At 56.6% G+C, this 12,151-nt stretch overlaps 1 protein-coding gene across 2 annotated transcripts; it reads right to left on the bottom strand.

The window, feature by feature from the left end:
* Window positions 1–782: 782 nt before the first annotated feature.
* Window positions 783–11,887, bottom strand: ADAMTSL4 (ADAMTS like 4). Of its 2 annotated transcripts, XM_066377362.1 has the most exons (18): window positions 11,772–11,887; window positions 9,273–9,371; window positions 9,001–9,058; window positions 8,350–8,705; window positions 7,469–8,153; window positions 7,131–7,233; window positions 6,321–6,457; window positions 5,766–5,970; window positions 5,382–5,554; window positions 5,141–5,252; window positions 4,862–5,047; window positions 4,554–4,683; window positions 4,043–4,247; window positions 3,006–3,182; window positions 2,505–2,711; window positions 2,218–2,397; window positions 1,798–1,942; window positions 784–1,645 (listed from the first exon to the last, which is right to left on the bottom strand). In XM_066377362.1, exons 2-18 carry the CDS (start codon window positions 9,290–9,292, stop codon window positions 1,509–1,511), a joined length of 3,216 nt encoding a protein of 1,071 aa, XP_066233459.1. In that variant the 5' UTR covers window positions 9,293–9,371; window positions 11,772–11,887; the 3' UTR covers window positions 784–1,508. The 2 variants fall into 2 exon arrangements, with proteins under 2 accessions (XP_066233460.1, XP_066233459.1); XM_066377363.1 differs by lacking the exon at window positions 2,505–2,711 and having other exon boundaries at window positions 783–1,645.
* Window positions 11,888–12,151: the final 264 nt, after the last annotated feature.

Here is a 12,151-nt window from a genome sequence, read left to right as displayed (position 1 = left end):
AGACCTGGACTCAGCCCTTAGATTGGTTGGGGTCAGGGAGAGAGTGTGTGTTTCGGAAAAGGCTGTCTGCTCTCACTCCACCTCCAGCAAGCTATTTACCTTGAGAGATGAAATGGGCGGGGGAAGCAGAAGGGAGAAGACTAGAGTGAGACATTTCAGAAGAATGTCTTTGGCAGGACATCCAGTTCTGCCTAGAGCTAGACCAGGCTCCACCTCTTCCAGCCGTTTCTGCTGAGGGAAGGGGGAGGGGGCGGAAATCACTTCCTCCCTCCTCCCCACCCTATGAAAAGCAGTAAACCAACAGTTTAATAGGGAAATGGGTAATAGCAGAGAGGATGGGGGAGGCAGAAAGGCGGGGCCAAAGAAAGAAAACAGAAAAAAAAAGACCCTTGAAAAGCCAGCTGCCATTTCAGCTCAGCCCCAAATGGAAAGAAGTGCTAGTATATTCCAAGCGACTACAAAAAGACCCAGCCTACCAAGAAACCCACCATAGACCAGGCAGGTTTTTTTCCTCAGCTCTGGACCCAAGCTCCCAGCTCCACACCTAAACTGGGAGAAGTGGTGACCTCTAGTGGTCAGTAACCAACCTGCAGGGTCTGTGGCTGGCCAGGATCCTGTCCTTTTGACCTAGGCTCCTGATCTCAGGTGACTGGGGCTCACACATTAGCCTTACCCGGCCAAGACACCACCTGGGTTCCGAGTGCTGTTCCCTTCCCACCCTTCATTCTGACCACACACTGCTTAAGTAGGTGGCCCATATAGCTGGGTTCCCATGAGGACAATAAAGAGCCTGTTTCTCATTTGTCATAATCATCTTTAATAAAAAATAAATTAGTTCTGGGGTAGGAACCATTTCAGGAGGTGGAGAGCAGGTGAAGGGGCTAGGATGCCTTATTCTAACCTTTCTCTTTTCATTATCTGACCAGCTGGTCCCTGTTCTGGGGAGGTAGTCATGCTTCCCGGGGTAAGGCAGGGTTGGCAATGGCTGACCTGGACCATCCTAGCTAATTAACCTGAGAGGTAAGGATAGAGAAACTAGGTAAGGGAGAAGGGGTCTGAGGATAAAGGGCCAGTTTAGAAGAGTGAGGTCTGACCATGAGAACTGAGGCTTAGGGCACAAAGTTGGGACTGATGGGGGGCAGGAGGGGCGGACGACAGTCGCTAAGCAGCTCAGATTACTAAGGAGCTGCAAACTTGCTTTCATCTTAGCCTAGAAAAGTCTCACGGAAACAGGCCTCCCTTCCCCATCCTTCTCAGCCTAACTTCTTTGTGAGCAGTGACACACACATCCATGCAGGGCCAGATACACAGGTGGAACCGTATGTGTACATACACCACCACACAGACCAAAACACAAGTATTGATAGTCACGGCCAGTCATCTTACACCTTCAATCACCCTGGGAGACATCCCTGCTGAGACTAGGACAAGCTGGAGAGCCAGAGGGTACAGAGCAAGCTGACTGAGGGGTGACTGATACCATGAGGAGAGGGTCTCCTAGACCCATTTCAGGTGGGCTCTGGGGAAGACCGCTCCAGGGCATGGGCACAAGAGCGGCAACAGGTGGCTGTGTAGTAGGGATAGACGCAGAGCCGGGCCTGTACCACCAGGGGGCAATGTGGAGAGCTGTCCTTGCATTGATCATCTGTGGACAGAGGAGGCCCATGGGCACTAAATAGTCACCAAGATCTACCCCTCTGGTGGAGGGCTGCCCACTCCCACTGACCGTTTCTCATTTCCACCCCACACTTCAGCTAACTCCATTCTACTGGTAGCTGGGGAGAGGGGGCTCTTTACCAGGCCGCTGGCTGCAGAGTTGGCTGTTACAGGGTCGTCTCCTAGAAGGCCGCAGATGAAGAGGGCATCGGATGCTGAGGGTCTGGTTGGCAGTCAGGCACTGGACCTCCCTTGTCTGCACTCCACCCTGGCAGGAGCGAGAACACTGGGGAGACCCCGGCTATTAAATCAGAGCTTTGCTGTGTCCCAGGTTCCTCCTGAACCCCAGGCCTCCCTGTCTGGAAAGAGGGTGTGAGCAGGACTGCTCTGGAGCATTGTGACATTGCAATGGGGAGGGTTAACCTGTCCTTCAGATGTACAGGAAGTGAGACAATGTGAAACTGCAGCTGGCCTTGTCCTGGGGCACTGATGGTTTTAGTGAGAGGAGCCCCCCTTCCCTGGAAGTCCACACTGAGCAAGGCAAGAGAGCCAGGCACTCACCGGACTCCAGGGCGTAGAAAACCATCGGTCCTGGCAGTCCTGCCCCTGACAGGGCTGCAGGGCAGGTGGCCTGGGCAGGTGGGAACAGTTGCTAGGAGAAGTCACGTTGAACTCAGTCCCCAGTTTGGACACACAGATGATGTCTCTCCGCCGTGTGCCAGAACCACAGTCTGAAGAGCACTGGTAGAAGGGAAGCATCAAATGGACAAGGGGGAAAGAGCAGGGATCACTCTCAACTGCCCACAGGAAACCCACTGACAGGCAGCCCCTTCCAGCTCTCAGCTCACCTCAGTCCAGGGCCCTGTGTACCAGCACCATGTCATCTCACAGGGCCCCAAGCTGCAGGCACGCATGTCTGGTGGACGGTTGCCTAGGGCACAGCTCTGCTCACTGGCTCCTCCTCCTGCTTCCTCCTGGCCTGCCCCACCGGCCTCCCCACTCCCCAGGCAGACTACAGAACGTCGCTGGATCCCTGTCCCACACTCTGCTGAGCACTGTTGAGAAGCAGAGCAGAGGGGCTGTGTGAGGGGAGGCTGCTGATGATGCAGAGGGGAGGAGACAGGGCTGAGGATCGATGTGTCCTGGGTCCAGACCCTGGGAGTTAGGGAATGCCTCAGGGATACCCCATGGAAAATGCTGAGGTCAAAGGCTGTAGTGGAAGTTTCTCTCACTTATCTGCGTGTTCCCAGCCTCAGCAGTGTCTAGCACGTAGTAGGTGCTTGCTGAGGAAATGTTTATTGAACTGTTTCAGAAAGGCTGTGATAGGGTGTCTTGGGTGTGGGGCCCACCTTGGAGCTCCAGTCGCTGTGGAACCAGACCACAGTACAGGGCCCCATGTCACAGGCTTCTCTGCTGGGGGGTCGTGGGGGACCAGACGCACACTCCCGTTCGCTCACTTCGTCACCATTGTTTCCGACACAGCGTACCTGCCGGCTCCTCTGGCCACGCCCACACCGCACAGAGCACTGAGGGGATGAGGGGATGCAGGGAGCTGGGTCCAGGCTTCCTCACTAGCCTCTAGCTCTGTGGCTCTTTCTCTTTTTTTAATGTATAGAGAATCTTCTCAATCCTCTATTTTTTTTTTTAAAGATTCTATTCTATTCATTTTAGAGAGGAGAGAGTGAGAGAGACTGGGAGCAGAGCAGGAAGCATCAACTCCCATATGTGCCTTGACCAGGCAAGCCCAGGGCTTCAAACCAGTGATCTCAGCGTTCCAGGTCAATGCTTTATCCACTGCGCCAGCACAGGTCAGGCTCTGTGGCTCTTGAACAAAGACTGCCTTAGATCCCTGGTTCAGCCGTGACGTGGCTTTGTAGGGTGAGCATGGGACTCTGGGCCCCAACCCAGGTTCAGCCTCTTATCTGACTTAAAGATTGGGGCTCTACAGGAGATCTAGTTTATAAAAAGTTTCTACTGATTAAAAAATAAGTTGGACTCAATGGTAGAGAGTCGGCCCAGCATGTGAAGTCCCGGGTTTGATTGCTGGCCAGGGCACACAGGAGAAGCGCCCATCTGCTTCTCTACCCTTCCCCTTCTCCTTTCTCTCTATCTCTCTCTTGCCTTCCCACAGCCAGGGGTCCATTGGAGCAAAGTTGGCCCAGGCGCTGAGGATGGCTCTATGGTCTCCACCTCAGGTGCTAGAAACAGAGCAACACTCCCTAGTGGGCATGCCAGGTGGATCCTGGTCAGGCACATGCAGGAGTCTGTCTCTCTGCCTCCCTGCTTCTCACTTCAGAAAAATACCAAAACAACAAAAAAAGGAAAACTACTGCTCTAGCTCACTGGGGCTCACCCCTCCAAAAGCCTGCTGTCTGATCCCATTTACCTGGCTCCAGGGAGAATGAACCTCCCAATGGCCACAGAGGCGCAGCTGGCAGGTCTGGGTGACGTTGGGCTGGGGGAGATGTCCACAACGCTCATGAGGCACTGAGGAGCCGCCACCCCCAAACTCCTGTCGGCAGCGTAGCTGCCGGTGCTGGGTGCCAGGGCCACAGGAGCGGCTGCAAGATGTCCACTCGCCGGCCTCCCAGCTGTGGTTATGTGCAGGGTGGGAAGAGAAAGAGACATAGATGGCAAAAGAGGAGACGTGGGCTGCCATGTGAGGAGAGAGGGAAGCAGACTGGGGTGGGACCCTGGAGTTGGGGGCCTTGTGGGGCTCAGGCTGCTGGGATCTTCTGGCTATGAAACGTCAGCCTTTCTGATTGAACACTGACTGCAGCCGGGAGATCTGTGTTGCATGCAGAATGCAGGTGAGGCCCTCTGGTCAGTGAGGATGTGTTTACCTGGAGCAACTGTGTGTTCCTAGGACCATAACCCTCCCTTTGGGTCATACTTACTATGGGGGGCACAGGGGGCCATGGCAGGGTTCCAGGGAGGCTGGGGGCCTGGTGCCCACAGCACAGCTGCGTTCATCCAGTTCCTCTCCTGACTCACGAGAAATGCAGAGGAAGATGGGACGCCAAACACCTGAAGGGCATGAGATGGAAGCCAGGGGTGGCACAGCTCTGAGTCCAGTGTCAGGGGAGACCCACATTTGGCACAGAGCCAAGGTATGGACCCACAATCTAGGGTATGCGATCAAGAGTGCTGAGCTGGGGACTTGGGGTGAGGGTGCCAGGAAAGAGGCTGGTGTGAGCAGCCGCACCTTTTCCACAGGATGCTGAGCACTTGGAGTGTCCTACTTGTTTCCAGAATCCATTTGGAGAGCCCAGGGGCATCCTGGGGTGGGGCGGGGCGGGCATCTGGGGGATCCGTGCCTGACGCTGGAGGGTGCCAGGGGTCCGAGTGGGGTGGGATGCTGAAGCAGGTGGGGCCTCTACCCTCAAAATCTCTGTGCAGGGAAAGTCCAGTAGGCCAATCAGATGTTCCCACTGCCTTGGAGCTCACCTCTCGTCCTCTCCCTCTTCAAGGCTCAGAGTCTTACCAGGCTGAAGTTGGGGGACACGGGGCTTTGGGGTAGGATTCTCAAGGTTTGGAGTTGGTGAAGAGATGACATACTGATAAAAAACACCTAGGTTTTCCTCCTGAAAGATCATCTGGGGAGAAAAAGAAAAGAAAATGTTGGGGAAGCAAGGGGCACAACTCACTCACCTTCCCCCCATCTCTGCCCTCTGGGGGGAAAGGCCCCTTCCCAGCATTCCTGCTACCATGGGCCCCAAGCTCACATAGACATCCACAGGCTGGGTCATGGGGCCTTCCGCTGACAGGCTCTCCCCCGTGCCCTCCTCTCGAGGGGGACGGCTGTACTGGAAGACAGTTCCGCCGGCTGTGTAAGACCCAGGAGGATCCACAGCCCAGTTTCCATTGATGATTGACCGACCCCCTGGGCCTCGAAGTGCTGGAGGCGGGAGAGTAGGTACAGGAAGTGAGTCACACTGTCCTCCAGTCCCACCACTTCCTGAACCACTCAAGAGCCCCAAAACCCCGTGCTCTCTTTGGGTCCCCCCCCCTTGGAGTTTGTTGCAGCAGCAAGCAGTGTGAAGGGCAAAACCAGGAGACTAGGAATAGAGTCAGGGGAGCCCAAGACTCGGGGATCCCAGAGAGCCCACCAAGGTAGTTGGAGCTGGGCCGGAGCTGGTTAATCTGGAGCCGGGAAGCTCCTGCAGGAATCCGCAGGATCTTCTGATAGCCTAGAGGGCCCCCGCGGTCAGTGAGGTTCCCGGAGACCAGGTGACAGGTAGAATCATCACCCCCACAGACTCCACAGCCATCTGGCCGTCTGCCAGAGCCCAGGATCCCGTCACAGCCAGGGCTCTGGAGAAAAGGGGCGTGAGGCAGGGGCCCTTCAAAGCCAAACACTACCTCACACCTCAGGCTGGTCCTCTTGGGACCACTCAGCCCTCCATGTATCTTGAACTCTGCACCAACCGTGAGGATGTTCCTCTGTGTCAGGCCCACCCCCCCCCAGCCATCCACAGAGAAGCCTGGATGCGTCCGAGGGGAGCCTTCCTGCAGTCCGATTTTTGGCTTTGCTCAGCCCAGCTTGGCAAGTGAGAACATTTTTCTTTTCTGCTTCAGTCTGATGTTTTGTTGTTGTAATGATAAGTGAGATTGTGTGTGTATTTGTGTGTGTCTGTGTATGTGCATATGCACCTCATCCTCACCAGACAGTGTCCAGCCACACAGATGTCTAGGGCTCCGGGCTGACACAGGGTCCCATCTTGGACCTTTTCAGTGTGACGGACATAGAAGCGGAAGCCACGGGGACGACAGTTCAGTTCACAGCGTTGGGAGCCCTGAACTAAGAGACAGGGTAGGAGGGGTGGTTAGCTGGGGTCCCTGGTGGGAGGTTAACTGGGAAAGGCCCCAGGCCCCTAACAGAAGCTTGGCTTATATTAGCTATTGGGCATCCTGGGGTTGCCTAGGTCACTGTGGATGAAGGGAACATGACAATTCTGTACTCTGAAAGGTTTATTTGAGGGTCACTTAGAAGTTGGGTTGGGTCAATTTAGGTCCCTGAGACCAGGGTTGTGAAAAGAGAAATACTTGAAACCTTTGATTATGTGCATTCAGAGCGCATGAGGAGTTATCTTGGTATCAGGTTGCATGACATACCCCTACCCTGCTGTCACTACTGAACAGAGTCTCTCTGACTGTCCCTCTTATGCCATGTCTACTTCACCCTCTGGCATAGATGTCTTCCCAGTGGAAACCAGTGAAGGGCAGCTCTGGGCACATCCTCTCCCAACCTGACTCCTCTGCCACCCACCTATTGCCGCCTGACCCCATCTGAAACCCTCTCTCCTTTCCAGGCCTGTGCTGTCTCTTCACCCCAGCCCTGGGAAATAAGAAAGAAAATATGACACAGTAGAAACACCAGGGCATACAGAGGAGAAACAGAGAGGCAGGTGTCTCCTGCTTCATCATCCCCAGTCTTAAGCCACCCTGTCCAAGGGGTGGGTGAGAAACCTCACCTTCTGTGAAAGGTTCCCACTGGTACAGCTGGCCCATGAACTCCTGGGAGTCAAAGGCTGCACACTGCAGGGCCCGTGGGTCTGGCTGCTCAGGGGGGCAGGGCTGAGGTGGGGGGATACAGAGGAGTCAAAGCTGGGGAGGAAAATGGGGGTGTGGATCAGGGCTGGGTTTGGGGAGTAGGGAGGAAGTCAGGTCCATGGAGGGGCTCCAAGGCCCTTACCCTGAGGAGGTCAAATGGAAGGCCCCTCTCCCTCAGGTCCAGATCTGACAAGCTGAGGACCCAGACACGGGTCAGGGAAGCAGTAATGGAGGGGAGGGTGTCCCAGGAAGAACTCACCGCTTGGCTGCAGGCTCTCAGCTGCTCATTCTCCCCAGAACATCTTGGGACAGGGCTACTGGGAGCAAAGAGGCTCCACTGGGAGCTGGAGTGGGGGCTAGCCCTTAGCAGAGGCAACCAGCCATCTGGGTAGTGGGGGGCAGACTCCGTGAGGGACCTATGAAGATTCCCCCCACGTCTCCAGTGCTCCCGACTCTGTTGGCCTCGGCCCCGAGGGACAGAAAGGAAAGGATTAGGGTGTTTCTCAGCCACCTGGGCACTGGCCCAACCCTGGGAACTTGGCAGTCTTGGCTGAGGGGACATGTGGAAGGAGCCACTTTCTCTTGGCGAGGTGGTAGTTAAGAGGGACTCTGTGTCAGAGGCCTGGGCCCTAAGCTGGGGTCGTCTAGAGACAGACTTGGTTCTAGAGGACACCTCTATCTGAGTAGCCTCAGGGCCCAGAGGTTCTGCTTGAGGGGCCAGGGTGTGAGTAGATAGAGCCATAGCAGGGAACTGAGTTTCAGGGGTGTGGTCTGCAGAGGACGGCTCTGTTCCTGGTGTCAGGGATGGAAGAAGATCTGAGGTCTGAAAGAGCTCAGATCTGGGTGGCCTCTGGGGGTGCCTGCGGTTCCGATGGAGTGGCATAGCAAAGGGCACTCTCCCATAACCAAACATTCCTGGCTTGATGGGGTCTCGAACCCTGGACCTGAGAAGGTATTGCAGACATGGGGTCATAGCTCTGGTTGTCTCTGGCCCTGCCTCCTCTTCCCTCTCCCCCTCTACTTCCTAGAATGAGAGATAAGCCCCTTCCCAAAGCCATGTGCCCTTCCTTCCCTTTCCTTTATCCAAAACCCGACCCCTTGCCCAAGACCCACCCTGTCCCTCACAGGCTCACCACTCACCTCCTCATGCCTTGAATCTCCTGGCCCTCCGCTCTCCCTAATTGGGAAGCAGGACCTTGGAGTGGGCCACCTCTTCCCCAAGGCTGCGGCCTGTACAGGGGGAGGGTTTCTTGGGGAGTTTGGGGTCTAGGGCCCTGACTCTGGGGAAGCAGAATTTCTGGATGTCTTGGGGGCCGAGGTAGGAGGGATGGGCCCTGGTGGAGTTGAGCTGTAGGGAGCTGACACATCCGACCCCTGCGCTGCACCCCTGCGCCACATGGCTGGGAGCAAGAGGCCCACTGGTCCCAAGGACCCCAGATGCCCTCAGGGCCCAGGCCTTCTGCAGGAGGTGTCTGAGGAGCGTGTCCAGATAACACCTACGTGGACGAAAGGTCAGACAATATTAGAATGATTGTAGAGGGAACCGTACAGACTCTAGTCCAATGCTCGAGGCTCAAGGAGGTTTATTACCAGCCCAAGGTCACATTCAGTAGCAGGGGTATAATTTGGCAAGGAGTTAGGGAGTTGGGAAGAAGGGAGGCAGGGGGTCGTCAAGTGTGGGAGAAAGGGGCCCTGGCTCCTCAGAGGCTTTGGAAAATGGGGGCATGACTTGGAGCTATGGTAGGAGGTCAGGGGAGGTGAAAGGAACCCAGCCTCTGGTCCCTGGCTCACCTCCTGATCCAGGCAGAGCTGAGGGAGGGACAGAAACAGCATCAGACCAAATGGGGGCCTAGAAACCAAAGGCAGTGTGGGAGGATGTCAGATGGGAGCCAGAGTTGGTGTTTCGACACTGCCCCTCACCCCCAGCAGGTTCCCACATCCTGATGCCAACTTCTCAGAAAGCAGAACTTATTCATCTCTTCCCCACTACTCCTTCCAGTGATGTCCTTTCCCTCACCTCCAGGGACAGAGCCATTCCTCCACCCAGGCAGCCCACCTCTTACCTGCCTGCCCACTTCTCCATCGCTCCTCCTTGATGGGGCAAAATAGGAGGGACCGGAAGTAAACACACTACTTAGGCATCTGGACTCAGAGAGGGTATGCTCTGCAGGGACAGAAGCCTGGTGGTTACCCCAGAAAGCTGGGGGTGCGGAGGGGTAACTCCTCAGAGGAACATCTCGAGTGAGGAATGGAGGAGTAGGGAAGACTGGCCCATCCCTAGGGATGAGTGTGAGAAGGCATGTTGCCCTTGTCCAGCTGCTGAGGCTAGAGGGAGGAGGGCTCAGATTCAGCCTCCTCCCCTCCACCCCGCAGAAACTTCTTAGCTCCTCCCTAGTCCCAGCTAGGAACTGTTTTGGGGCCAGCTCAGGCACCCGCATCTCTCTTAAGGTTGTCTTTATCTGGCTCCCACTCCTGCCCTCCTGGAGGATGAGGGAGACTCAGGTGAGGACAAGCCAGATGCCCCTCGAGGAGCTGACAAGAAGGCCTTTGGGCTTTCTGTTTCCTACCTGCCTCCCAGCCTTTTCTTCCCTTCTTAGCTAAACTCCTTATGGAACACTCAGGCACTTGTCTGCCTGCCTCAAGCACTTTTTAGCCACGCGATAGACTAAGTGGCTAATGGTTTAGTCCCTATAAAAGCAGGTGATTTTCCCACTGCTATTTAACCTGCCTTTGGGGCCAGCATCCAGCATTGGTTCAATGAGGGCTTATTTCAAATGTGACTTTGGTGGACTAGGGGAACCTGGGAAGGAGAGATGTGGCTACAGCTGCTGTCACTCCCCTATCACAGGCCTGCAATTCTGAAGAGCCCAGAAGTCTGTCCTACTAAGTCTAGCCTTGATCAATCAGGACAGTGGAGCGTGGAATCCTCCCCTGGTCTCAATGCCTGACTCTCCCACTGTTTTCTCTTGCCCCACAGCCCCTTCCTGCTCAATACCAGCCCTTCCCATCCCCACTCTTCATCCCTCTCTTAGTTATGCTTTCCAGGGAAAAAAAAATGTTTCTGTTGGATCTGAAACACACCGGGAAAGGAGTCCAAGGAGCCAGTGCTGAGGTGGGCCAGCTCAGGGGCCGGAAAATGACAGCAGGAAGGGCAGGAATGTGCTTGGGGATAGCAACGCTCAGCACCACTCCCTCCCTGAGACCCCAGGACTTGGGAGTTTGAGGGCAAGATCACAATGGTTGAGGCTGACCTACAGGGTCATCCCAGCTGCTTGGGGTTGGGAGGGGATTGCTGATGGCTGCTCCTTCTCCTGGCTGGGCTGACCACTGAGGTCAGCTACTCCACCCTGATGGATGGGACGGGTGGTAGTAGCTCCAGAGAAGGGCCAAAGTTCCACCTTCCACTCTCTGCCTGACTCAGTTATTTGAGGCTGAAGGGAAGGAGAGATAAGGGTGATGGTCACCGTATGTCCCTTCTCTGCTGCAAGGTCCCCTTTCCACTCTCTCTTTGCCTTTGCCTCTCTCTGCTCCTCCAGGTCTGTATCTCCCCGTCTCTCTCCATGGGTCTACCCAGTACACATAATCCTATTCTGAGCTGGGTTTGGCTTTGGCAGTTCCCTGGAGAAGTGAGGGGTGGGGGTGGGGGTGGGGGTGACGTGAGCTCCTGGGGCCCCAGCCAGGCCTGGCTCCCTCCCTGGAAAAGTCCCACCCCAGCTCCCCTACACAGCTGGGCAGGGGGGTGACAGCCCCTCCACTATGGAAACAGGACACATTTATGCTTTTACCCTTTTTCAAGTCCCTCAGCTGGTGAGTCTGGCTGCCCAGGGTGAGGAAAGAAGGGGTCAGAAGTGGGCAGGCTGGACACTAGTCTGAACAAACCTGGGCTCCTCCTGGCCACACCTCCATGCTTGCCAGTGAGTATCAAAGAGGAGAGAGACCTGAGCAGGGCTAACCCCTTCACCTCCGGAGGGACCGACCGAGCTCTGGGAAACTGGTGGTGCTGCCGGGGAAGAGGGCTGGACAGCATGTTTCAGGGCTGGCATGGCAAGTCCCTGTGCCAGGTAGAATGCCTTGATCCTCATTGGGCCCTCCATTCCTGGGTCCAGGAAGACTATCCCAACAGATGTCCTTCCTTCCAGTCATCAGGCTGAGCTAGATCACGGGCACCCATCTGCATCCCTCCCAGCGCCCCTGTCCCCCAACTCTAGGAGCGACGAGGGTGGTGGGGCACACAACCTCCAGGGGAGGGCAGGAGGCGCTGGCCTGTGCGACGAGGTCCTGGGTATGTTTTCCAACTTGACTATATGACTTAGTAGGAATTTTGGCTGCTTCTCCTCCCGGGTGACAGGGACCGAGTTCCACGGGATCAGAGCCCCCTCCCCAGGAATTCGACCCCGGGGACTATAGGATCTTACGAGGCTGTAAGACCTGGGGACAGGGTCGTGGCTAGGGCGCGACCGCGGGACGAAAGGAGCGGGGCGTCACAAGAGCGCGTGGCGGGTGGCCTAACGGGACCAGGGATAGTGGGCGCCGGGGCCAGGGATCCCAGGGAAGGTCTGTACCTGCTCTGCGCGGCCCCGGCGGCCCGTTAACCCCTCTGCGCCCCAGCGCTCTCTCGAGGTAGCCTGGCTCCGCGGCGGCCACAGCGGCCCCTGAGCCGGCCTCGGGACACTGCCGCCTCCAGCCGCGGCTCCGCCCCCGCCACGCCCCCGCTCCGCCCGCCACGCGCCCAGCCCGCGCTCCTTGCCGGTCATGTGGCAAGGTGCCGGGTGGCGGCGGCCAACGCCAACCCCCACCCCTGTTTGCTAAGGCCACCCACTCGGGGTGGCGGGTCCACGGCTCCAGGGGGTGAAACCCCAGAGGTCCCAGCCGGTTTGGAGGCAGCCGTCGACCCTGGCACTGTCCGTGGGCCCTTGCACTGAGCCGGGCCGGGACTCGGGAC

The sequence above is a fragment of the Saccopteryx leptura genome, chromosome 3 (assembly GCF_036850995.1).
Source record: "Saccopteryx leptura isolate mSacLep1 chromosome 3, mSacLep1_pri_phased_curated, whole genome shotgun sequence".
Classification (NCBI taxonomy): domain Eukaryota; kingdom Metazoa; phylum Chordata; class Mammalia; order Chiroptera; family Emballonuridae; genus Saccopteryx; species Saccopteryx leptura.
The sequence above is the reverse complement of the archived record's forward strand: the minus strand, read 5'-3'. Positions and strand labels throughout refer to the sequence as shown.

What these genes read in the sequence shown, in the direction of transcription:
- ADAMTSL4 (XM_066377362.1), bottom strand. Translation starts at nt 9,292, where the DNA reads ATGGAGAAGTGGGCAGGCAG. An exon ending in GAGATTCAAGGCATGAGGAG is followed by an intron (nt 8,154 to 8,349) that starts GTGAGTGGTGAG and finishes ATACCTTCTCAG; the next exon opens with GTCCAGGGTTCGAGACCCCA. An exon ending in GTGTGGCTGGACACTGTCTG is followed by an intron (nt 5,971 to 6,320) that starts GTGAGGATGAGG and finishes CCTTTTCTCCAG; the next exon opens with AGCCCTGGCTGTGACGGGAT.